The sequence below is a fragment of the Sander lucioperca genome, chromosome 19 (assembly GCF_008315115.2).
Source record: "Sander lucioperca isolate FBNREF2018 chromosome 19, SLUC_FBN_1.2, whole genome shotgun sequence".
NCBI lineage: Eukaryota > Metazoa > Chordata > Actinopteri > Perciformes > Percidae > Sander > Sander lucioperca.
Window position 1 is genome coordinate 28,369,548 of NC_050191.1, and position 26,707 is coordinate 28,396,254.

At 41.7% G+C, this 26,707-nt stretch overlaps 1 protein-coding gene across 4 annotated transcripts; it reads left to right on the plus strand.

Moving 5' to 3' along the window:
• The first annotated feature begins 5,929 nt into the window (after positions 1–5,929).
• Positions 5,930–26,707, plus strand: map3k7 (mitogen-activated protein kinase kinase kinase 7). Of its 4 annotated transcripts, none has more exons than XM_031285614.2 (18): positions 5,930–6,187; positions 6,651–6,770; positions 6,985–7,095; positions 7,313–7,378; positions 7,506–7,551; positions 8,954–9,092; positions 11,215–11,339; positions 12,153–12,281; positions 12,591–12,721; positions 14,260–14,341; positions 15,007–15,131; positions 15,256–15,403; positions 16,121–16,201; positions 18,902–18,969; positions 21,908–22,004; positions 22,691–22,752; positions 23,040–23,155; positions 25,189–26,707. In XM_031285614.2, exons 2-18 carry the CDS (start codon positions 6,678–6,680, stop codon positions 25,367–25,369), a joined length of 1,800 nt encoding a protein of 599 aa, XP_031141474.1. In that variant the 5' UTR covers positions 5,930–6,187; positions 6,651–6,677; the 3' UTR covers positions 25,370–26,707. The 4 variants fall into 4 exon arrangements, with proteins under 4 accessions (XP_031141474.1, XP_031141477.1, XP_031141476.1 ...); XM_031285616.2 differs by having other exon boundaries at positions 5,942–6,250; XM_031285617.2 differs by lacking the exon at positions 16,121–16,201.

A 26,707-nucleotide genomic window follows, 5' to 3' on the forward strand; every position in this document is an offset into this window, starting at 1 on the left:
TGACTGGATGTTTTTTTTTTAACAAAAAGCACCTTGGGAAAGGTAGTTAACTTCTCTCCTTGCATTTTAATATAGCCTTGTCCCTTGGACCTTTTATCAACAAATCCGACACAGTTGATGATTGAATGATTCTTACTCTCCTATTTTATGATTTCAATAATGAACACTGATGGCACCAACATGAACCCCAAAGTGTTGTTAAATGATTACCCATCACCCATGGTTTTAAAACATCTTCCCAAAAGACCACAGTTGAAGATTAGCCAGCTGGCTGTTGATTCTGTTGATATGTTTTTTCTTAAATACATAAATTAAATGTCTCCTAACAATGTCTGTGCAGAAAGTGAACTTTCTCCTGGACACTCCCTGGTGTTGCACAGTGTGAAAGTCTGTGGTGAGGCAGAGCGACGGTGCTGAGCGGTGACCATAATCCCCCTAAATCCCTGAAAGGTTGTATGCCTGACCCAGTGGCACTGAAAAGAAATGAGTTCCTTGCACTGTAACAATTTCTTATGGGGCTTCTGAGTTGAGAAGGAGTGTCTCTTAAACGCTGTCCACTTTCCCTTGCTGTTTCTTATCACCTTCAAAAGCAGTCCTGCAGATACCAGGAGGAAGAATCACAACAAGAACGCCCTTGATCTCTGTCTGCCCCCCCTCTGGAGACCGCCACACTCTGCTCCTCTGTGTTCTCGCCTCCGTACTGACCGCCGGCTCAAGGGTACGGACATTACCTTATCCCACTCCTCCAGGCGTTCTGATGCAGACACTGATGTGCTGCTGCACTGGCAAAGGGCTCTGTCTTTATCACAGCTGCAGACTCTTGACTGGGTTAGCTGTCAGAGTACCAAAGGAGAAGAAGCCAGGAATAACTGATTGTATTAACTTGTCTCTGATGTGGAAAGCAGCTGTATGTGTAAAGTCTGCAAACCACAAAAAAAGCTTAAAAACATCTTATCTTTCAACGAGCCCTTTTGGGTGCAGTGTCGAGGACACAGGAGTATTTATCAGAGACTCTGTGGGAGCAGTCGTTGCTTCACTTTAAGACTTGGCTACCAGACACTCTTTGAGATGATGCCATGGGCTATATGAGCCCTGTGATAACCTCTTATGTTTCCAATAAAAACACCAAGCTTCGAAATGAGGCGCTTCAGCTTTGAACCACTGTACCAGTGATTTGTTTCCTCAATCATATACTCCAAAGCCAAAACAAATCCGCAGACAGCCCTGTCAAGCTGGTGGCTCCGGATGAAATGTACTGTTTACTGAGACGGATCCCATGGGAGCTCTTTGGAGAACTAATCTACAACTCTTGATACTATCCAACAGTTTGGCAATTTGTTTAAATATGATTGATTCCTCTTGGAAATATGTATACTGGTGCACTGAGCTAAATGCAAAAAAAACAAAGGCTTTCAAGGATGAATTGGCTGATATGGTCAATGTTGTTACATTTTTTCAGCCTCCGACACATATAAAGCTGAATGCTAGACATTCAAAAAACCCTTTGTTAGTTATAGGATGTTTGTTAGATAGTAGTCTGGATGGAGAGAGCATTGTTGGGATAGAAAGGCTAATATAATTATTGAGGGAAGTTAACTGTTTTTGAATGTTTAGCTACTAAATTGCAGATAGTTTGAAAATCTGGGTAGAATATTTAAAGATAAATGACAGATCTCCCAGAGTTAGGTTAAACCAATCCTATTGCCAGATAAAAACACAGTTATGGGATGATTCCACAAATCCCCAGAATACGTTAATTGACTACCAGCATTTGTTTTAAATTCTTGCTTTCTAGAATATAACTCTAGTCTCCTGCAAAGTTGCACACTAAACCATACAAAGATACACAGGCAGATTTAGTTTTTTTATTAAACAGTAGGACACACACACACACACACACACACACACACACACCTGCAAAGGCACATCCACTCATACAGGGTCGCAGAGACAGCAGCATAGTCCAGTTTAGTGGGTTCTGTTTCAGTCTGCGTGTCACCACTGATGCCAGGTTTGATCTGATTCACAGTTTGTAGTCACATTAGAAAACAGAAATTGGCATTATTGGCATACATTCCTTAGGATTTGGCCCCATGCGTGTTTGCAGCACTGTGATTGGATGGGCCTGAGCTCTAAGTGCTTACGTGTATGGTGGTTACCTCTGCTCACAGCAATATTTCATATTTACAACAGCAGAGCCCCAGAGATCCAACATGGATACTTATTCTTATTCTTTAAGGTTCTGTGGTGCCAGGAATTTAAATAAGCTATATTAGCATATAAAAAACAATCAGTAAGCGACACAACACTTTTTAAAAGTTGAGCCCTTTAATGTGTTTGCTATTTGACCTAAAGTGATTTTATTGAAAATAAATCTGAATTAATTGAAATGGTTTGTTGATGTAGTATGATGTGCCTAGTCATCTGCAGTCATGCATATTCCTCTCTGGAAGTCAATGTAAATAGGTCTTGGACATTATCATTGATCATTTGTAGGTGTGTGACATAAAGTCTTCCCTCTTAAAATGTCAAAAAAAACTACAAAAGAACGTCTCCATAATCTCTTAGGAGGATATTTTCAGTCCAAACCTGCATAAGTACAATCTCTGTTTTAGACTAAATGCGAGCAATAATTTTACCTCATTGAATATTAGGGGAAAACATTCTAATATTATTACACAAGTTTCATGCTAATCCACCTGGCAGGTGTCTTGTCCAACACATTAACTCCTGCTCTAAAAATTACCCAAAAGGTAGCATTAGTGTTGAAAATGAAAAGGTCAGCCACTCCCCTCAGATACACCTGAGTGGATAAATCATCCCACATGAGAAACAAGGGAGGGTTCATGGTCCTAATGTTTGTGTGTGTGTGTGTGTGTGTGTGTGTGTGTGTGTGTGTGTGTGTGTGGGGGGGGGATTTTAGGATGGGAGGCCCCCCCACCCTCCCCTCTCAAGGCCACTTATCAAGTGTGCATTCCCCCCCAGTCAGCCTGTACACCGTGCACACTGTGCACCAGCTGTGATGGACTGGAGCTGCTTTGTCACCTGGTGAACGGGAGTGAAAGTAGGTTGGGGTGGCAATCTGATTCAAATCAGCTCTTCAAGGAGAACAGAGGCAAATAATGCATCAATTGCTACCTGGGCTTTGAGCATGCCTTGGCTGTAATAGTCCCATTGCTACAGTCTTTGCAGAGCCTTCTATAGGATTTCTCTTTCAGGTGTAGCTCTTTGATTCACACTGTGACTCTATTTAGGCATTCAACCGTGTGCACTCTGCAGAAACTCAGACTAATACTAATTAGCCTATGGGGTTATTTTTCAGGTGATGTATTTCATCTGTCAAATAAATTCAGTGTAAGTGAACGGAGCATTTAGATGAAGTTAAAATGATTTTGCATAATGACATTGCAGTGGTCCCCAGTGTCTGCAGTGTTTACTTGGCGGTGGGGTGCAGCCGTTGCTCGACATATAGAAAATGATTTGGGTGAATATTTGCAAACAGTGGTCTTTTTTCCCTCCACTCTAATTAAACAATGTAAGTCCTATCAAGGACAGGGATATCTATAACGCCAACCTGGAGCGCGTATGGCACTTAAAAGCCATAAACACAAGACAAATGTTCATCAGCTGCACGAGTGAACCGTAATCAATCATACGACTTAGCTGAGGAAACAGATTATTTCCTGTGTAGGAGAGTGCTGATGCTGACATAAGAATATAAATGAATGCATACTAATTGTGGGAAATTCCAGTATATAGAGGTATGCAAACAGATAAAACATGGTGTTATATAAGTGGAGAAAAAGAGGGGACTGTGATTGATCACTATCAGCCTCATCCGAAGGAGAGGACAGCTGTTGGAAGTACAACAGCAACACCCTGTGGCCATGGAAACACATAACACACTGATTCATCCTGTGCATGAGACCTCATGAAGGTTTCTAGAAAGTAGGAGTTTTATTTATATAGCACCTTTCTGGAGCAGAAATATTGATATACAATAAAAAAATATATAAAGCAAAGGCAAGGCTAAAATGGTAGACTTAGAGCTGCTTTTTAAAAGTGTCCACATTTTTGAAGTCCAAAAGGAAAGAGCTCCAAAGATAGCAGACCTGCTGGTGATTTAGGGCTGCAGCAGTTCAGTAGTAGGGCTGCACGATATGAGGAAAATATGCCATATGCGATAACGTTGTTGAATATCGCAATGACGATATTACTTGCGATAAATAAACAGATATTTAAGTGTACTCAGTTCTGCCTTCTTTCAGTATTCTTCTAAAATACAACAAATTGTTTGTTGAATTTAAAACAAAATGAAATCATTTCCAACATTCTTTTATTGAACAAAATGCACATTGAATTAAACATAAAAGCCAACGCTTAAAAAAGAATGACGGTTACATTTAAATTTGCAGTTTTCTACTGATATTTTCTTTCAACTAACACAAATAAATCTCATAGTGTCTATCGCGATATGTCACAGCCTTTCGCAATATGTATATTGCGCTAGTTGATATTGCAATGACGATAAAAAAACGATATATTGTGCAGCCCTATTCAGTAGTGCAGTTAGCCTAGTTCAACTTTCAGAGGAGGAGGTACAGTTACCAACGGTGACTAAAAAACTAGCTCCTGACAGAGAGGTATATCGATATCAGTATCATCCTCAAATATCCAGTATCGATCAGGCTATGGTACAAACTACTTCAATCCTACTGGGTGCTTTAGTCTCTCAGGTTACACAGTGTCAAACGCCACAGTGAGACCCCACAGTACCAGAACATTCTGTCATAGAGAACAAGGACGGTGACCTGCAGAAACCAGACTGAAATGTATCAAGAATATTGTGAGGCAACTGTAGGCTGCTTGGCAACCACTTTGAAGACTTTCACTTTAAAAAGGCATCTTGGAAATTGGCTTATAAATCTCATCCTTGTGCATTCAATGTCAGGATCTCCAGAATGCATTGTACAGCCCTGATCACAGCTGTATTTGGTCCTCTCGAAGATCACATTAAACTCCATCCCCAGATGGAAAAAAGTCACTTTGGTATTGTAGGATATTACTCAGTAACCTCGTGTTGCTGCCTGATGATGCCGCACGGCTGCAAGGACGCCTCCTTTGCAAGCAGTGAAAGTCACCTGTCCAAGGTGACCAGTCCATCAGGTCTGGTTCTTCAAAGATTTTAGGCAGCCAAGAGTAAACAAACATGCAACTTCCTGTTGATCTTAGGTCCCAAACCATGTGTATAGTCCCAGAAAAACTGCCAGGTAAGAGCATTTTAATCACCTCTGAAATGAGCGATTAGAATAATTATTTCAGGGGAGAGGGATGGCTCTTGCTATTAACAACCCTCTGTTCAATATCACAACAAATTAGTTCATGCTCATTAGTATGAGTTGTGCTTGCCTAGTGGTTTGGAAAGCCTCCACTGGGAACCTGCTTTATTACTCCCTGTGAGTGGAGCATGCAATTAACATTCATCAAGTGTTGTATATGTAACATCCCTCCTCACAAATGTAATTTTGACATTACATAAGTTGCCTGATCAAGGATGGTTTGCAAGGCTAAATTCTTACATCAAATGAACTCACAGTCCGTAGAGAAAGACGGACGGAAATTCTCCAAACCAACAAGTTGTATTTCACACAAAGTGTAAGACCAAAAGTTTATTGGCCTTTATCACATATTTACAGACCCACTGAGACATGCAACAATTCTAGATGAGCCAGCCTGGGAGATTTACAATAAAAAAAATGAGCACATAAGGAATTCAAAAGATCGCTCCCTTGAGGGTTAGGTGGCAATTACGAAAAATGGAAAGATACACTCACTCAAACACTTTAACATTGCACTGCTGTGCACAAGTTTTTTTCTTTTTACTATAACATTGGACATACTGCTTCCTTTTTTTAAGATTGGAACGAGTTCTCCTGTTCGGTGTGCAGGGGACACATTTGCAGAGCGCACACACTTCCTGATGGAGCTGCTCCTGCGAAGAAGAAAAATACACTCCTAGCGAGCCAGCTAGACGAGTTGTGAAAAAGTTATGTCTGGCTGTCAAGTGCATAGAGAAGAAGTGTTTTTAAAAGGACGTTATTCCTCGGTTTTCCGTACAATAATAGCAGAAAGTCTCCCCATGTCCAGAGAGCCGGCGTCTGCACCGGGGACAAGTCAACTGCGAAGGGTTGTTGAAGCTAATAAGTCCCAGTAGCTAGCGTTAGCAGGCAGGCCGGCCAGCTAATACACTGTAGGCCTGGAGAAGCTTGTTTTTACTTAATATTGTAGTGTACTTGTGTTAAATTATGGTCAGCACTGGTCTATGGTTATGCTGTAAGCCTGTATTACGTATGCCAAGAGCTAATGTCGGTGACAGCTACAGTTCGCTCTGCTAGTTAAGCTCCGCGGTTAGCCAGCTGGTTGACTGCATCACACTAACTTAGCTGACAGCACACTATAGTGTATATAGCTAGCTAACGTTACTTATTTGTTGCTTACCATGTCCCTGGTTAATGACATGTTTATCATACAACTGTGCCATTGTGATAGATGTCTTTAAACAAGTTTGCTCATCCTTGTGTTCAATTTAACTGAATAACGTCAGGTGTTAACATTGGTGGTGTTTTCCTCTGCGATGTGCTCTCTTTCAGTAAGTGACTAGCTGACGTTAGCAAGTAATGTCTCTTACGTTACCATCCGCCGATATACTTGAAACACCTCCGGGATATCCGTTTGAAGAAATCAACTATGAGGATATTGAAGTTGAGGAGGTAAGTCCCAGACACTGACAACACGTCCAGGAGACCAGGTGCACACCATAGACTGTACATGGTGCAGACCATGGACTATATGGTGCAGGCTGTATATGGTGCAGACCATAGACTGTACATGGTGCAGACTGTATACGGTGCAGACCATGGACTGTATATGGTGCAAACGTGTGTTTACAGAGGATTAATTTTCTTGTTAACTGTCCATTTTCAGGTGGTGGGGAGAGGAGCTTTTGGGGTTGTTTGCAAAGCCAAATGGAAAGGCAAAGATGTTGCAATCAAGACCATTGAGAGTGAATCAGAGAGGAAAGCCTTTAGTGTTGAGGTATTGTTGTGATTGTCCTTAATGGAGTTTGTCTCACTACTGCAACATGTTTAGTTGACACACACTGTCAAGATCTAGCTAATATTACAGTTTAGTTTGTTTCGCTTCATATCAGTGCCATCATTAGTACTAGGTAATACATATGTGTGTACTTCTAAAGTATTGAATAGCATGTATGTAGATGAAATGGTGTGTAACGTTTTCTCTTTGTCTCTAGCTCCGACAGCTTTCACGTGTGAATCACCCCAACATTGTGAAGTTGTATGGCTCTTGCAATAATCCAGTAAGTTAACTGGAATGCTATAATATGTTATGCTCTCCTAACTACAGTAATGGTATGTTTTAATACAGCCCTAAATGTTTGGATTGTCAGTCTGGTGGAATTTCTAATGATTTTCTTTCCCACTCAGGTCTGCCTTGTGATGGAATACGCTGAAGGCGGGTCATTGTACAATGGTGAGTCTCCATGTGGGCATTCGTTCACCTTGCCAGTAGTGAAATGAACACAGCCTTGCACGGATGTGAGAAGCAGCCCAGTTCAGTTGACCCTTCCACTGTTTGCATGTTCAGTCATTTGTCCACTTCCTTAATAAACTAGTCTTTGCACAGTGACATGCAGTAAATATCCAAATGGACCTGGGAAATGGTGAGGTGTAACAAACACTCTGCAGTAATACTATATATCTAAATAAAGATACATATGTGCCAGTGTTTCAGCAAAATGCTGCATCATAGAACTGCTGTAAATACACATTTTAAGACTGTTACTTTATGTTTAATACGTAGGGCATACACTGGTGAAAGAAACGTCTGACTTAGTGGATATGGATCACTAAAGGTGACAAAAAAAAATCAAATTTATTACTAACAGTTCATGGAATATAGTCGGCACTTTGCTGTTTCCAGTTAAAGGATAATTATTTTTATTGCAATTTGGGTCTTGTTGGTTTTGACCATCGTTACTCCCAGTAATAATCCGATTGCAGTTTTAAAGTCAATTGTTGTGATCTGCCAATGTGGCAACATCGGTTAAAAGAAGTCCAGTGGGGTCAAGAAATATGAGCACTCAGACAGTCAGCAGGTTACAAAACAACAAACAAAACATTTTTTTTTATGAAATGAATACCCAAATTGTTTGTAGGAAACATCTAGCACAGCCAACAGACAGACGCCCTGCATGAACTCTGACCTACTGTACTTACAGTAGTTGCAGGCACAGCCGTTTCCTGTACAGTGAGGGATCAAGGGAATACAGTGATTTTTATACAGCCTGGATAAACTGTTGGTCTGTTTACAACCTGCCTGATCATCCGACTTCTCATGCTTCTTGCCACATTGGACTTTAATGTAGCGATGTTGCCGTGTTTCTAGATCTCAGCAAGTACTTTGGTGAGCACAATGTGATTGAAGTGATGGACAAAACTACAAAAATAGGGACGAAGTGTTAATTAACTGGAATTAATCATTTAAATTGTATTGTTTATACATGCAGTTAGAGGCTTCTCTGCTCTAAAAGAATCATTGCAGGTAATTAACGTAAGCACGAGAGTTTCATACTGTGCATAGGCCTTTTGCCTGCTTTCCCAAGATATCAGTGTTTTCAACAGCTTTCATTCCCAAGAGGTTATGATTGGCCAGTTTCTGTTTTTGTGAATACTGTTTTTGAAATATGTATTCTCAGATTTCCCTTTTGAAATAAACTTGTTGAAGATGCTAAGGAAAAGGTAGTCAGCCCTGTGTGTTAGGCGTGCGTGCTCGCATGCGTGCATAAGAGTGTCTTGAAACACACTTTTTGTTGAGTTCCTCTGTAGGTTTATTGTCTGTGGTGGTGGTTGTGACTGTGCTCTCTTGTCCACAGTGCTGCATGGTGCTGAACCCCTCCCCTATTACACTGCTTCCCATGCCATGAGCTGGTGTTTTCAGTGTTCCCAGGGCGTGGCCTATCTCCATGGCATGAAACCAAAGGCTCTCATTCACAGGGACCTGAAGCCACCCAAGTATGCTCCTCCTCACCTCACTCTCTTCTTGTCTCCTGTTTCACTGTGCCAACAAAATGTCTGGTGGTTTCCTTTGAATTTGTTTTGATTTACTTCATGTTGTTCAACAAATATACTTTGAAATAGGTCAGATTGTCTTTTTCTACGGCATTGCAAGCCACTCAAAAGTGTTTTTTCTCATATGTTATGCAAGATCTTTATATCTTTACTTGCAAGGTTATTGTGTCCTAACAGGTGTGGTCAGGTGTGAAGAGGTGCCAAAGTAGGCGGGGTTTGAACTTCTCTCTCAAGATCTTTTTTTAAAGAGTGTTTCCATGTTTATTTTAAACTGGAGCAACCACTTTTTTTAGTACGAGACCAGTTTAGTAAGACCACTTCCTTTCTCTTTTGTTGTATGTATGCAAATTCATAGCACTGCATTACATGGACTCCCCTCCGTTACCTGTAATGGTTCTTTCTATATTCAAATTGTTATTTGAAAATTATTTCTTTCACAATTTAAAACATACCTACTATTAACTTGTTCCAACAACATGTAAAACCATGAAGTATGGGTAAAGGGAGTCTAGTAGATCAGGCATGGCAAAACTCAATGTATAACACCCTAAATGCCTTAAGACACCAAACTTGATCCTATTCAGATGCAAAAACTCTGTTTGTAGACAAGAAAACATGCCTGAGAAACCACACAGTTTTGGCTTTTGACAACCCAGCAGTCCTTTTAAGCAATGCTTCCGTTACTCCCTTTTCCATTTCCCTATGTTTCATATTGACATTCATTTTTAAGCTGTATCAGACTGACATTGGCACTGTCTCAAGGTACTCAGCCCCCTCATTCATTTCAGTGAGATCACTGCGGTGCACAGTGGGGGGTTCAGACACAGAGAGGTGCAAAAACAAAGTTGAAGCTAAAAATGCACTGCTACGTCGAGTAAGCATAGTTGTTGTTCCAGCTTTTGTAGTGAAATCCTTCCTCATAGTGTTCTAAATGCTGTGCGGTGTTCTGGCATCTGATGGATGGATCTGGTACTCAAACTGGACTCAGAAGATCGTATCCCATTTTGTCAAAAGTACCTGAAGCAACATGCGACCACCAACGCAGCCCTTTCTATTTCTGTAATGCTCTGCTGTGTTATCCGTTTGAACACCCAGTGGCGTGGTGTTTCTACTCTGGGACAAAGAAGTCTCTTTGCAGGACTCTCTGGGAGTTTCCAGCTGGTCTGCTTCCTAGAGAACTGTTGTGGAGCTTCTAGGAATAACAAGGTCATGCATTCTGACAAGTTGTCAACTTTGGCTTGGGTTGTTTGCCAGGAATTTCTTCCTGTGCTCTTTTTAATGTCCAGACCCAGAGTTACTTACTAGCCTTAACTTGACATTGTGTCGAACGCTGATGTATTGCATGTACATAGATGACACTATAGACACTATTAAGCTACCATCTGATGTAGATGTAGAATATATATATATTATCTCAGTGCTTCCTAACTTGGGGGTAAACCCCCCTCAAAGTTAAATCTGTGTGTTCACAAGACACTTAAAGGAATAAGAACAAAAAACATATTTCTGTTAAAAAAAAGTCAAAAACTTTGCAAACCACTGTACGTTGTACCTATAACCAAGGGTGTAGGTTCATTTAAATATGGGGGACACACATGAAACGGGGGTCTGGGGGTCCTTCCCAAGAAAACACTTCATTTCCTGCATTCTAGTGAATTTGTATGCACCAATTCATCTTGGAATGGTTTTATTAATGTAAAGGAAAACACATAATTCAGGCGCCAGGTGACAAAATAGTTCCCCAGTCTTTTACGATGTGTTTATCGCACAAGTTGTGCGATATCTTGTGCAGTTCTAATTCCTTCCTTCCGCAGCAAGCGAAGCCTCCATATCACTTCTTCTTCTTTCTGTTTTATGGCACATTGCAGCCATTGCTTTTGAAGTTGCATACTGCCCCCTTCTTTACCAGAGGCATTGTTGTGTCTAGCAGTTCTTTAAAATAAAGTCCCCTTTTTTTTACTCAAACAAGTCAGACAGTGTTTACTTTTTTATTGATTATCTTAAGGTCAAAGCATTGTCAGCGTGTAATGTTTTTTTTTTTTTATTCTTGCTTTCTGTCTTTCAGTCTGCTTCTAGTGGCAGGCGGCACTGTGCTGAAGATATGTGACTTTGGAACAGCATGCGACATTCAGACCCACATGACCAACAACAAAGGAAGTGCAGCATGGATGGCCCCAGAGGTATTTGAAGGCAAGTACGAGTGGCATTCCAACTAGCTGAGGAGCTTTGGAACCCTACCCTGTCAGTTGTTTTTTAACTAAAAAGTATTTAAATGAATGCAGTTACTGTTTGACTTTACCGAATCACCACAACCCAATGAACCACCTCATCCATCTGCATGTGCTCTTTCTGTGCCCCACCTTTGTTCTGTCACGTTTCACCTTAGTTGCAGCATGGAGGCATTCATTCTTGATTCATCATCAGCAGCCTTACTCTACTGCTTATTGATGGTAGTCTCCCAAGCATAGTGAGAAGATGAATGGAGTGATGCTTGTGGCTTTATTTCCCACGGGAGGCGACGGTGTAGAATTTGTGTTCTCATTCAGCCAGGAGCCTAATGTATTTCTACATGATGAGACGTGTTCTTGGCGAGGGGGTCAGGAGGAAAGATGAATTAAGCCCTAGGCGTTATCTTGTTTTTGGAGGCAAGTTACACGACTCCAGTGCAATTAAACACCTCACTTTGCCCTCTCTGTGAACTCTTTACAACTCATTAGCATCAGTGTGAGCAGCGCAGCAACTTTAGAATAGGTGTGTGATGTGCACTTTCATTTTGTAATAATAGGCCCAGTAATTAAGCAACACAGGAGCTGCAAAAAATTGCTCCCTTATTTTCATCCTCCTCCTCCCTGAAAAAGGAGCTGTGCTCTCCCAGGTATATCCTCGCTCTCATCTCAAATGTGCCACAGAGAATTACCTTATCAGTCGGCGATGTCAAACGGAGCCTATTTTCCCCGTTTGAAAAGGACCTAAGTGTTGCTGTGTGTCCTTCTGTACTTGCAGGCAGCAATTACAGCGAGAAGTGTGATGTGTTTAGCTGGGGGATCATTCTCTGGGAGGTGATCACTCGCAGGAAGCCCTTTGATGAAATTGGAGGACCAGCTTTTCGCATTATGTGGGCTGTGCACAATGGTGAGTCACTCAGTGTGTGTGTGTGTGTGTGTGTGTGTGTGTGTGTGTGTGTGTGTGTGGCATGTTCACCTGTGCAGCGCTGGATGGATGGAGGGGAATACTAATGGGACACTAATAATACCTGAGGACAAGTTTAATATTTTTCACCACTGAATCTGCCTGCCTGAGTCATTATGGTTGGAGCAGCAGGAGACGGGGGATTTAGCATACATTTGCAATATTTCTCTGCTTGTCTGATGTGATACCACATATTATTTGTCCGTTTGACTGTGTGTGAATTACTTTATTACTCTCTTTTTACACATTCAGGCACAAGGCCTCCTTTAATCAAGAATTTGCCAAAGCCCATAGAGAGTCTGATGACTCGCTGCTGGTCTAAAGACCCCTCTCAGCGGCCCTCTATGGAGGAGATAGTGAAGATCATGACTCATCTAATGAAGGTAATCTGTCCTCGCACACGGCTTACCCTCTCTTCAAAGTTTTCATTGAACTGGAGTGAAGGAATCAATAAACCTGACCATATAGTTCAGTCCCAGAGAGCAGATTGTAACACCATTAGGTAATGGTTTAATGCTACATACAGTATACACTATAATGCCTTACACAGAGAGGTGTTTGTCGTTCAGCCTACCCTCATTGATAGAAATGGGGTGGACAAAGTGATGGAAACACCTGCTATTATAAGGCAATACTATTCAACAGCACCACAAACTACATTCTTCAAAATTACCATACGTGTGAATGAACACATCTTTGTTTTAACAAAAACTGAACGTTACACCCTTCATGAAGGAGGAATAGATTGCAGGACTGTTGTGTTAGATTGCATTTGTTTTAGCTAGGTGTACATATTAAACTGACAACTGAGTGTAAAGTCTTATGAGAACAGTTAACTAAAGGTTTGAAGATGATAAACATTTGAACTTTGATTCAGCATATCATTACCTACATTTCTAACTCATACAGTCGCTTGAGCAGCTTGGTAGGAATGTTTGCTGAAGTGAGTTGTATCATTGTGGAAAGGCAGCCCTGCTCCACATAGCTTTTTGTTATAAGATAGTAATAAATAATGAAGAAAAGTGGTGTCTTGTACAGCACTTATGTTTCAACTTGTTTCTAATAACTTCAACATGTCACTTAGAAGATTGCTTTGTTGACAGTTAACAGATCAGATCAGCAAATGGATTTAATAGTAGTTTAGCTTTTAAATGTAAGCTAAAATCACATGTCTACTGTCAAAATCCTTTGGTTGGTTTGCTTTGCTTTCACACCAAACTGAAACCGACCTTTTCAAGCCATCTCTGCCCAATTATTTGGTCTAGGGCCATCCATAACGATTATTTTTGTCATGGATTAATCTAACGATAATTTTTTTGATTAGTCGATTAATCTAACGATTAATGTGCATCTTATTCTAAAGATTTTTGAACTGAATTTTGGAGAATCAGTATTTTTACTTAAACAATACTAATACAATAACAATAACTAATACAATTTTACTACTTGACATAAAACTTAAAATGGCTATGACATGGATTTATTTTATCACGGGAGTAATATGCAGTTAAGATAATCACTGGCAAATGTATTTTTGCATCAGTGTGGGGCAAGGGAAATAATTGAAACGCAGGGCTCCAGACTAACTTTTTTTACTGGGACATCTGTAGTGAAAGTGAGAGACACGAGTGTAGATCACAGCGTTATGCAGTTAACTAACCCTCCCCCTCTCACACATTGGCCAATTTTGGCAGACTCGCTTTCTCCTCCTTTTTCAACATGAAATAAAAAAGAGAATAGCTGTGTGTGTGTGTGTGTGTGTGTGTGTATAAAGTCTGCGTAATTCATTTGCAGTCAGTCATACTGTAATAAACCTCACTTTTTCATACACACTGAGCTTGGGTAGAAAGATGTGGTCACTTTAAGGCAATCAAGGGGTGCATATTTAAAAAATTAAAGTCTTCCTTCTTTTTTTTGGCAGTACTTCCCAGAATCTGATGAACCCCTACAATATCCATACCAGTATTCAGATGAGGGACAGAGCAACTCTGCAACTAGTACAGGTTTGAGTCATCCTCAAACCTTTGGGACGCACCAGTACAGGAAGTTCATGTTAAAGCAGTACATATCATTTAATGCATGGATGTCCAAGATCCAATATCAAAGTGTAGTCAATAGTTATCAACACAGAAGAATGCATAATGTTGCACTCATTTATGTTTAGTTTCCTTTACTGGTGCTAACCCTCTGTCTGGATAGCAAGTAAGTATTACATGGAAAAATCTCCAAATGCATATTTATTGCTCCTCAGCATCCAAGAATGTTATCATGTCTGAAACAACCATTTAGGTCCTCAGTTAGCTTTAATCTCATAATTTACAACTGTTAACAAGGAGTTCACAATGATATGGAAGCACTTGTAGACAGTGTTGCCTTTTTGCTATATTGTGGGTGACATATTTTCACAGATGAGTGTGTCCGTCAATTATGACTCATTCATTGATTTTACGCCCCAAGGGGTGGGAATCACACTGCAGACTTTTTATTTTTTATTTGTCAGTCTAAAGTTTTTGAATTATTTTGAGTTTTTTCAAATGTTTTCAGCGTTACGAGCCATCAAATACAAGCAGAAAATGTAATGTCAAACCTTAGATGAAAGGCACCACAGTTGAGAAAGTATGAAATCTATAAAAACCTGTCTCCTGCCCTGTGTCCCGGGGAATAACAGGTTCATATGTGGACAACACTGGCACAAGCAACAAAAGCGACACAAACATGGAGCACAGTGATTCTCAAGGCAGCAACGACACTATCAAGATAACGCCTCAGTTTGCTCCTTACTTCAAACCAAAGGTAAACCAACTCTTCATTCAACTTCTTCATTTTGAACAGAGCCATTAGCATTTTATCTGTAATACAGAAAACAAATATTGTCAAAACAAGCTTCTGTAGTGAAAGTCTTCTGTTGTTCTCTCAGGCAGACCCATTGAGGACTCTGCCTCTGTCCAGGGGGGGCAGTGTTGAGAGCCTGCCTGCAAGAACACAGTGCCTGGCATCATCTGACAGCAAACGAATGAGTACTGACCTGTCGGAGCTGGAGCCAAAGATGCAATTTACACCTGCAGGTAATGCCAGACTTTACACAGCACACAACACATACGAGCAGGAAGAGGAGCGTATCAAGATATTGATAAATTAGCATGCTCTTATTTAGAATTTTCTATTAAATAAGAAAATTTGCACAAGAAAGGCATGCAGTGTTATTGTCAAGGCATGATGCCTCTCCAAGTCCACAAGAAACTCCTCCCCTGACACTCCTGTCAGGTTGTGCCTTCATCACTTTGAGGTGAAGATTGAGTCCTTATATTAACACATCCACATAATGACCCGTCAGACCCAGCTGTCAAACATCTGCCTCCATTAAAGGCTCTGACAGAAAGCAGCAGACTCACCTCAAGAACTGCGTGCAGAGAGATTTAATTTGAGCACAAAGAGTCAGGGTTTTTGTTGCTCTTTTTGTTTTCAGACTTCAATTTACATTTAATGAATATAGTTCCTGTGATTCCAGCATCAACAGCCTCTGTCCTTAGATTGCCTTATTGAAGTTTTAATCCAAACAGCAATAGATCTGAATGCCTGCTGTTATTTGTGGCTGCCGGCAGTCTACGCAGTACTGCTTCACAGCGTCTGGAATGGAGGGAGTGCATGCTGCCCTTGCACGTACAGTGTATGCTCTGCATGTGTGTGGCCCACATTCAGTCCAGCTGTGGGCCCCCAGTCTGTCTTAGTCTGCATGCTTGTTGTGTTCGCAGCTGTATGTGTGTATGTGTGTGTTTTCGCAGCACGTCCCCCGTATAAACGAGGCCACCGTAAAACGGCATCATACGGCACCATTCTGGATGTCCCCAAGATCGTCGTCACAGGTATCACTGGACCACTGGGCTTCCTGGTGACCGGGTGGAGCTGGTTTGGCTCGGCTTAGCTGGTGTGGGTTGCTGTGCTCTGACATGGCCCTCTCCTGTGTGTACCTCCACATGATACCAACCACACAATGTTTATTCATATCAAATTTGTTGCATGTCTTAAACCAGTCTCTATTTAAATATGGATATAATTGAGCTGGTCCTGGAGTAACACACATCAGAGCTGCTTTATGTCTCTGTCTTCTGTTATTTTTAGATGGCGGAATCAGAACATGAGTTAATATTCTCATTTGGTGTCACCTTTTAAGCCGCCTACACATGATAAGCGGCAAAACCACGAGGTAGGGCCCAAAGCACAGTGCAGGAACGTTCTGGAATTCATTGCACCTTGAAAGGTCAGCGGCAACGAGGTCAAAGTTGAAATAATTTGAATTTTGAGAGCAGCTCACGGCAGCAATTCCGCTCTCCCCGTAGGAAAACAATGGAATGGCCTGCGTAGAGCGGTTTTACCGCCTATCATGTGTAGGCGGCTTTACAGCCAAAATCGAGATCCAATTAAAAGTTTCCTGATGAATCTTTCTGTCACCTATGTCAAAATCAACACATTTCTAGCTGACTTCAGGGAATCCAATCAGTGCATTGCATCAGATGAGGTGACAACGGATGAGATGAGCCTTGTAACTCATGGTCCTCTCTGCTAGCGTGCTGGTTTGGCTGCAGCAGTTCAGGCAGAGGACGGGTAAAGCTGTGCTCTGCATTTGAGCTTGCCCTTGCCTTTCATGCATAGAGGACTTAGAGAAAGCCTGGCTAATATTTTTCTCCCCCTCTTGCTCTCTTTACATCCATTAACTTTGAAAAAGTCATTTAGATTAATTTCTTTCACATTGAGGGTCAGAGCTATTATTACAAGCAGAGATACGGATCAAAGGAATGGGGACAGCTCTGGATGTCAGAAAAGACTTCTATTTTTGAGCTGTGTGAGACACATTGCATGTGGCTGATTTAATCCAGTGACTAAGGGAGTCGCCTGATGCATGTTGTTAAAGGTAGGGCACTTATCAGTGCATGTGTACACCTGGACATCAGGTCTTTTCCCCTTCACATAAATCCTTGGTGGCCTTTGAGTAGGGGTGTAACACTGTACAAACCTCCCACTTCGGTATGTACCTCAGGTATGGGGGACATGGTACAAAATACTTTCAATAGCAGGAAAAAAACAAAAGAAACACAAGATAAAAAAAGTATCATTTAGTTTAAATAATGAAAACACTAAATGGCAGCTCATTGGCTATACTTTCTGTAAAAATGACAGCACTCAAACGTTGGCATATATGGAAAAAAATACAAACGTTAATATGTCAGTAATGCACCGTCATTATTTACATATAAAATAAAATACAAATTGTCTGTTTAAACAAGTGCAACATGTCTACACAGTAATTAACATTAATTGGCCATCAGAGCCAGCAGTAAGGTATACAGTTACAGTGAATCGGAAGTTAGCGCATCATAAGCTTCAGTAACTTGAAATATTTCATATTGAAACAGAACATGTAGACTGGGTTTAGTTACAAGAGTGATAGAAATCAAATAGCTCAAAAGTAGGTATGGCTGAGCAAATCCAGAATATGGAGCTGTGCACCGAACTGAAGAAAGTCGCATATCAAACAAAACATGAACGGTGATGGATGAATACATGTAGCTTTACACCAATTAAATGTTTATACATATATGCATTACAAAATACACCATCAAACTCAAAAGTGCATAGTCATGAAGTTGAAAACTCCTGACAAGCTGACATTTTGGACATAAAGATTGAATTACTAATGCTGTATGTTTTAGTTGAGTTGTAGTGTAGTCAACAGTCCTACTAATGAGCTCCATGTTCATTGTTGGACTGAATCCCTTAAATTAAACTCACCCGTGTGTTTTGATGTAGGTGTGTGAGACAGATAATTCACAACAGACATCCTGACATGAAGTGGCTGTAAAGTTGTATTAAAGCAGATGGAGCAGGTCATATCTTCTGACTGCTAGTGATGCTAGTGATGGTCAAATGAAGCTTGGTGAACCACTGTCTTTATTTTCTGAGCTCACTAGATGGCGCTCTCTGTTCAAAGAAAAAGGTTAAAGGAATGGTATTCAGTGTGTTTTCAACCCTTTGTTGAACAGAGAGCGCCATCTAGTGAGCTCAGAAAATAAAGACAGTGGTTCACCAAGCTTCATTTGACCATCACTACTGCATGTACTCCACAGGTGAGACCTCAGGGATGTCAGTTTTAATCTGGTGTTAATCTGGCCATCAGATGAATGAGTGATGACTAAAGAGTGCCGTGCCTAGCAGTTCCGCTGGGCCTCCAACCAGCCAGTCAGTGCAAACCTGTCACATAAGTAGCCTCAGCTGTTCTTGTGGATAGGTTTGTTATATGGTGATGTGTGTGTGTGTGTGTGTGTGTGTGTGTGTGTTTGCTGTGCACTGTCAGTGGGGCTGGGTGCTTTTAGCGCTGGTCACATTCTAGCCATGCCACAGCCCATAGTGACAGGCCAGAACATGGAGGATTGAATCAGTGCAGCTGTCCCTGTGTCACTCTGTGGCCCTGGATATCCCTCAAGCAAGCACAGGCACCAATCTTCCACTGCCACTGTCTGCAACTCTACTGGCTCTCATTCTTTCTCCTCTGTCCATCCCGTCCACAGCCACATGCGAGTCTCAGAGACGTCGATCTGTGCAGGATCTGCCAGGCATCGGCACAGAGTCCAGCCAGGTAAGACACAGACTGACACTGGAATGGCAGGGGTCTGTGGAGTTCCATTCATTGATGATTAGAGTCACGGCTACAGCTAGCTGCAACAACTGAAGTCTATGGTTGTTTCTGTACACACCTTAGCCTTTTTGTCGTTTTCCAAATGTTCTTTTGCTCACGTTTTATGGTTACGATTCATCCTCTAGCTGGTTGGCTTGGTTCCAGACTTATAAACTAATCTGCTGCAGCATATTGAGCAGCTCAAAAACAGTCAACATATTAACATCGGTCAGTTTACATCAGTGATTCTCAACAAACCCGTTTGGGTTGGTCGTGGACAGCTGGTCAAAAATAAATGAATAACATTTAATGCGCATCTGATTTTGGACTTGTCTCTAGTCACTTTTGTCTATGCAGTTGTCATGTTCCTCCTCAGTTTCTTATTAATGTGCTCTGAAATGCACTTTGCACATATAAATATGTGTATTTACGTAAAAAAAAAAAAAAAAACATGGCGCAAGTGTGTTTTCGAAGGCTATTTCTGAAAAATAAATTAGCTTGGTTTGAATTATATAAAGGTGGTTAAGACTTAATGACCTTGGAAAATATGGGTCACAGGGTGAGACCAGAACCCCCAGTTTAGATGCTAAATGTTGTGGTCGTTATTGTTCGTCACCACTGCTAAGCGGATGTTCTCTGTCCTTAGCTTGTAAACTACAGTTAACAGCAGTTTGTTCACGATGTCTCTCAGTGATCCTGCCAGTTCAGCTGTCAATCAAACCCATATGCAGCCTTCACACTCAGCGGCTTACGGGGCATTCAGACCAAAACAAAACAATCCGGCGATTTTCCGCAGGGTGGTGCGGCAGGAGGAGTGTCAATGAAACGGCTCATTTTTGTGACGTCCTGTTGTGTTCCTTAACCCCCCAACAAAGCACAAGTAGACTTTATATTTCACAATTACTGTTTTCCGTCAGATTGTTTATAGATCTCAACGTTTACAGCCGCACTTGAAGGCAGCTTTATTTAACAGGAGAGAGAGAAAGAGACTAGCGAGTGCTTTGTTATTGCAGGAAACATTCAGTTATTACACAAACTCCCGGGCAGTTCAGTTCAAGTCTGATCTCCGTTAGATGATTGGCCACCGCAGCGTGACCTGGGGTTGCATTTCTCGAAAAGTTGAGTTGGTCTCAACTTTTTTTGCACTTTTTTCAGTGTCCCCCCTGCTGCAACCCCCGCCGCAGCCTAAACGCACTACCCCCATTCAACAAGAATGGAAAGACCTGCGTTTTTGCCGGACCGTCGGACAGCCGACGCAGGCTGTCAGAACCCGGCCTTAGAGAGTAAAGGAGCATTTCTGATTTTTTTTTTTTGACTGAAAAAGGAAGACATGGGATTTCAGTTGGACCTGAATATTCTTAACATGGAAGCTAATGAACACCCATGATTTAAAGCTGGCTATGTTTTCTGTTTAGATGTAAGATTAATGATGCACAGATGGTCAGTTACAGACAGTGCTTTATCTTTACGTAATAAAATGAAAAGTTGAACTCTACCTGAACCCAACCGTGGGTTTATTTCTAGTTTGCCGCGCTCCTCATTCCTCTCCTCCTGTGAAGCATTGTGGATGTTTGACTGATGGCGTCGTTAAAAAGCATTTGATACATTCTTTGTCAAGAGAGAGAAATTCTTTGGGAGAAAAGTGCTTGGAATATGACGTGTGTGTGATATATCAACATTAGTGCTCCCTCCTCAAATACACACTGCTGCAAATAAGCTCCTTGGTTTGGAGCAGCTCTCCTGCTTTCCCAAACATTTGTCTCCATTTGTTTGGTAGTAAACCCACAGCTCTGTGCAGTCAAAAGTTCATTAGGAGTTCACTATTAAGACTTTGTACAGAAATACTGTTGCTAAAGAAGATACATTGTGCTGTGCTGCCTGTGGGATTCCCAGTGCTGTGACAGTGCCATTGATCATGGAGTTGTTTGTGTGAATTTGCTTTTTTGATCCCATGTTGGGATCTAAAGCTCTGAAACCGCAACATGCTGGAAACATTGGATTAACCTCAGATTGGATGGGACGTGTTATAGCACTGCATACAAAATAATCCTGCTGCATTTTGATTAATGTTCACAGTTTGGACTCAATTATTTTAACACAATATTTTTCCTGAGTCATCATTTTTATTTGAATGGCATTAATTTGGCAAAATGTAATTCATTGTAAAGAATGTAAAGGACAATAACCGACCAGGTGTACATTCCATGGTTGTTCAAACCTGCAGGCTACATTTTAACATGTAATGTCCAAAGTCATCCCTCTCCTCCTGCCACTGATTTGGATGTCCAGATTCACCCAAATATCAAACACATTTGAAATATAATTTGTGTGGTTCTCTGCAAACCAACACCAGTGTCAGAGGTGTTATGGTTATTCCTCTGGTTACTACAAATTAACCCACACAGGCCAGCCAATCAGAACCAAAAATTCTTAGAGACCATGGTTAGATGTATCCAATAAATGGCATACTGAAGGCAGTAACTGAGGAAATAAATGTTACAGAAACAAGAAATGTAGATCAATGCAATCACTTGCAGTGCAGGGCAGTTTCAGCAGACTGCTATGTAATGACAAGTGGCACTTTAACCTCAGAAGGCTATTAGAAATGAGATATTGTATATCTCAGTCAAATGGCTCAGCCCAACAACATCATTTTGCTGGCTGCATGTATGTCAGGTATTTTGCACCAACTCTTCAGTGATAATTGCAAGCGGACAAAATCAAACCCGTAAATTTAGAATGTCTTCAATAAGCTTCATTTGGCATATCCCTCCAAATGTGCATGATAAACAGATTGTTTTTTGTTTATTTGGTGATCCAGATCACATTTTGCCACTCAAACGTTAGTGATGTGTGACTGGCTTCCCAGATGATTGACGGTGTGTGTGTCCTGTTGCAGGGGAGCAGGAACAGCAGCCGCTCCTCCAGTCCCAGTGTGAGGATGATGCCGCCTGATAAGACCAGCAGAGCTTACTTCTCTCCCGATGAAGCCACAGGTACTCACGCCAACTCTTTCACTAAGGCTACTTTACACAACACCATGCATGGTGAAATATCATAATTGCACCTAAACGCCACATGAATGCAGCACAAACGCCCTATCTGGCAATGTTAACGAAAGAGAAAAATAATTTGTGTATCCGCCCCGTGACTCCCCCCCCCCCTCCAAAATGTAACAGGTTCTCCCTCGGTCCTACAGCCTTCCACCAAGTTTCATGAAAATCGGGCCAGAAGTATTTCTGTAACCCTGCTAACTGACAGACAGACACACACACACACACACACACACACACAAACAAACCAGGGTTCCCCCCACCAGGCCTAAGCCACATTATTTTGTAATGTATTTTTTAGAAGTTTTTTACAATTACACTTAGACATAGTCATGTTTTAAAATCTCCAGTTAGCTTTTAGCACTGCCTTAATGTAGAGCTCTATGGAGTCTGTCTTATAGCTTTTTTAAATGATGAATTTTGCGATTCCGTCCATGATTCTGTTATCACAGAAATCATTGGGCTCTACATTAATGCTCCCATCAGTCTGGGACTGGGCCCAGCCAGGACACTTGCCACAGGGCTAAACAACTTTTCTGGGGAAAACCCTTCAAACGGAACTGAAAACATGACCTCCTGGCCGGAGGTGAAGATTTCCATAGATATGTGTTTCCCCTTTGTCTTCTCAGACACCAACGGCTCAGACAACTCCATCCCCATGGCTTATCTGACCCTGGATCACCAGCTGCAGGTACACCAGCAAACTGCACTACCTACGTGTTGTTGTTTCGTTTAGTCAGATAGAAGCTGCATTAAATCAGCTTTGACTATGTTTTGGCGCAGCCTTTCAAAGATGATTTGAAGGACAGTGTAAATGACCTCATCATCAAGAGATTATTCCTGAAAACATGATGCTATCTAAAAAGTGGAATGTGAATAGAAATACACATACTCATCAGTGAGATGTCTGTACAGTTGATATAAATACATTCTGCAGTAATGCATTTTTAAGACAGCAACATGCCTGTTTATTTCTAGCCTCTCGCTCCCTGTCCCAACTCCAAAGAGTCCATGGCCGTGTTTGAGCAGCACTGCAAGATGGCCCAAGAATACCTGAAGGTGCAAACAGAGATCGCCCTGCTGATCCAGAGAAAGTATGTCTAGCTGCACAAAGCATCCACTTTTCATCTGCTCATATCATTTAGTGCTTAGAAAGGAATTGGTTTGTTGTTGAGGTTATTCAGTGTGTTTATTCTTAATAGGCTGTGTTTGACTAAAAACATCCTGACATCTCATTGTTATAGAGCATGGAGAATGTAAATGTGTTTTTGAAGCACTGTTTCTTTACCCTAATGCAGGTAGAAAATGTAAATGTAAAGTTGACCCTTGTTGTCTCTGATCCTTCACTTGTTTCCAAAGAGAGAGAGAGAGAAAAACTTTCTTGATTATGAAGCCGATTGTTACTGTACAGTTCTCTGGTTTATCAGTGAAGTGTCTGAACTCCACTGCAGACTGGATTCTCTCCTCACAGAGTGACGGCTGACTCATTATGAACAGCTCCAGCGTGGGTTGAATGCGATTCGGCGGGTCAGCAGCGTTACAGACGTCTCGTGAATGAAACGGGAGTTCTCTTTCCCGGACTTTCACCCCGGAAATGCGTGTTCCTTGGGATTGTTGCTTTTTCATAAACTTAACTAGTCATTTTGGTGCTTAAACTTAACTGTTGTCGCTGCATAACGCTCACTGTCTCCTAAAATCTACCAACTGCTGCTGATAGCACGGAGTTCTGTAGCCGGCGTCACAGCTTTACAACTTCTCAGGCTCCTCCAGTAGCCATGAGCATCTCTATCAGCTGATTTTAACATGCTCCGTTCTAGGGATCGACCAGGCCAATACCGATTATTAGTAGTTAATAAAACCGATGACCAAACAGATATGCAGAGAAAATGAAAATCTTTAAGTCAAAATTGAGATTTTGGAATGTTACAAACTCCAACACAAAACTTAGTTTAAATGCTTTAAGAAATGATTTAATAAATGAGAAACTTTCAACATAATCCCCAGTAAGAAATAGTCCGATCCAGTTTTGTGGGGGGGGGCATTAAGTCAGACTCAGTGGGGAGTAAACCGAGACAGAGGGACAGACACAGAGCTGGAGCCGAGCCAGAGTACAACACTTGTGAATTCCCTACTCTGTCCACGTGAACATACAACTGATTTTAACATGCCCCGTTCACGTCAACAGAAAATTGCGTTGCCTGTATCTTTTCACGGCAGTCCTCCCTAGAGATTTATCAGCCTACTTTAAGTACAGTAAAATGTATTTCACACTAGTATTATCGTTAAACTTTGCAATGAATCCGCAGTTCACATGCATTACGAATCGTGAGTGTTGATCCGTACGGACCACGGATCAACTATGGTCTGTTACACAACTATTCTACACCGCCTATGGCAATATTACCAATAAAGAAAGGTAAAGATAGGGAGGCAGTGGAGGGACTTCGTCTGATGCCTACTATTCACTACAACCATCCTCAGCAGCCTCTCCAGAAGCTCAGGAAGAGGCTGGATTAGATTTATATGCAACAATATCCAGCATATTGGCATTGTTTCAAATGATTTCCATGTTGATTTTTTGAAAAAAGTGACAGCCCTAATGTAGCGACATGCCCCCAAGCACAAACAGCCTTCGCTCCGAGAGTTGTGTAAGATTATAGTCTCGCTTCGTCAGACCTTCCTCCACAGCGCTGCGGAGGAAGGTCTGGTTAGTCCACACAGCAGTCCTGGATGGGAGAAAAACCTGCTCTGGTTTATTGGCATTTATTTACACCAATCAGAATCTTCATGGACAGAGCCACGGTGCCTCCGCTAAATAGTCTCAGGAAGGAACTTGTTTTGGTGAAACGTGTATGTTCAAAAGTAGTTTTAGTCGTGCAACAGAAAACTCAGATTGGACAGATAGTCTAGCTAGCTGTCTGGATTTACCCTGCAGAGATCTGAGGAGCAGTTAACCATAGTCCTCACAAATCCACCGGAGGTTAGAACGCCAACACAGAGAAAGAGGAAGGGGACGGATAACCGGCCGAAAAGAGGGACATCCAGTGGAATTTCCGGTGGCACCGGAAGTGGAACGTCGTGGATATAGACTAATAAGATTATAATATTGCTTAATATGTGTTTGCAGGAAGGAGCTGATCGCTGAACTGGACCAAGATGAGAAGGACCAGCAGAACACGTCCCGTCTGGTGCAGGAGCACAAGAAGCTGCTGGAGGAGAACAAGAGTCTGTCCACATACTACCAGAAGTGCAAAAAACAGCTGGAGCTGATCCGGGTCCAGCAACAGAAGAGACAGGGCACGTCGTGATGAGACAGAGACATGTGAACTGCGCCACCCCCCCATCCTCAGCCCAGCACTAGAACACTACCCCCTCTGATGCTTTAGACACACACACACACGCACACACGCTGTTCCCAGTCCGGCTTTGTAAAGAGACCTGCATTCTACTGTGTCCTGCATGTTGCATTGTAGACCCATACTTGTGTCCAGCAGGAAGACGACGTCCTCTGTACGTACATTTGCACATTGTCACGGTGGATTCTGTGACAGCAGACCAAACAGTCACTGCACCCGGTCCGGATCACACCTGAGCCTGCTGCAGTGCTCCGGGGTGGAGGCCCAGGACTGTGGCTCGGGAGTGTCTATACGTTTGCTGCCTGCTCGGTGTGTCCACTCCTCAGCAACTGTGCAAACCAAGAGAAAAAGTGTGAATCATACGCAGATTTTGGAGATCAAGGAGGATGTTTGAAACCTGTTATGCAAACCACACACCCTTAAATCAACTTCTTTCTCTCTAACCTCTCCCTTTTCTAATTGTGAGCATGAGCCCTTCCACAGACCACATACTTCTTCGAGGTGTTTGACGTCTTCAGTTCAGAGAGAAAGGAACAGCGTGGCCTGTGTGTGAACCTGGATGCAAACACACACCTAGCTTCCAGAGCAGATACACACAGCTGTGGGTGTCCTTTTTATTTTGACTTCAGTATTGTTTTTGCGTGTAGGTGTTTTTGTCTTTTCTATTAAGTAGTTCACTTTGTATGATAGCTTTTGTGTCATTTTTGCATTAGGACATATTTTATCTGGTCTGGGAATGCCCTTGCGGACAAAATAGAGGAGCCTGTAGCTCCCTTTACAGTATCTAGTTTGTTTTTAGTTCACATGTTGCCTTAGGAGTTGCCTGCATTTTAAGATCTTGTTTTATGTGACATTTAGCGGGGATAAAAGCTAAGAAAAAGAAGATATTTGAATGGAATGGACATTGAATGAAATTCTAGAGAAGGATCTATGTCAGTAAGCTGATAATGTGTTTCCCACCAGCTTTACATACCAAACGTGACATGTACTCTAAAAGAATGTGATCTCTTTCTCCGTCTCGTATCCCTAAAGTACTTTTGCACAATCACTTTTGTTTTCTTTCGTCATGTACAAGTTTTATTTCTCATTTAAGCAATTCTGATTTTAAAAGTGCAAGACTTGATGAGTCTATCTTTTAAATGTGTTACTGTACAGGAGTGAATCTTCACCTTACTAGAATTCTTTTACCACTCACACACCGCTGTTTATCAAGTGTTTCCTAAGTTCTTGGGAACTTCCACGACAGTGAGCAAGGCATTATGAAATAAAGTGAATGGTGAACAGATTCTA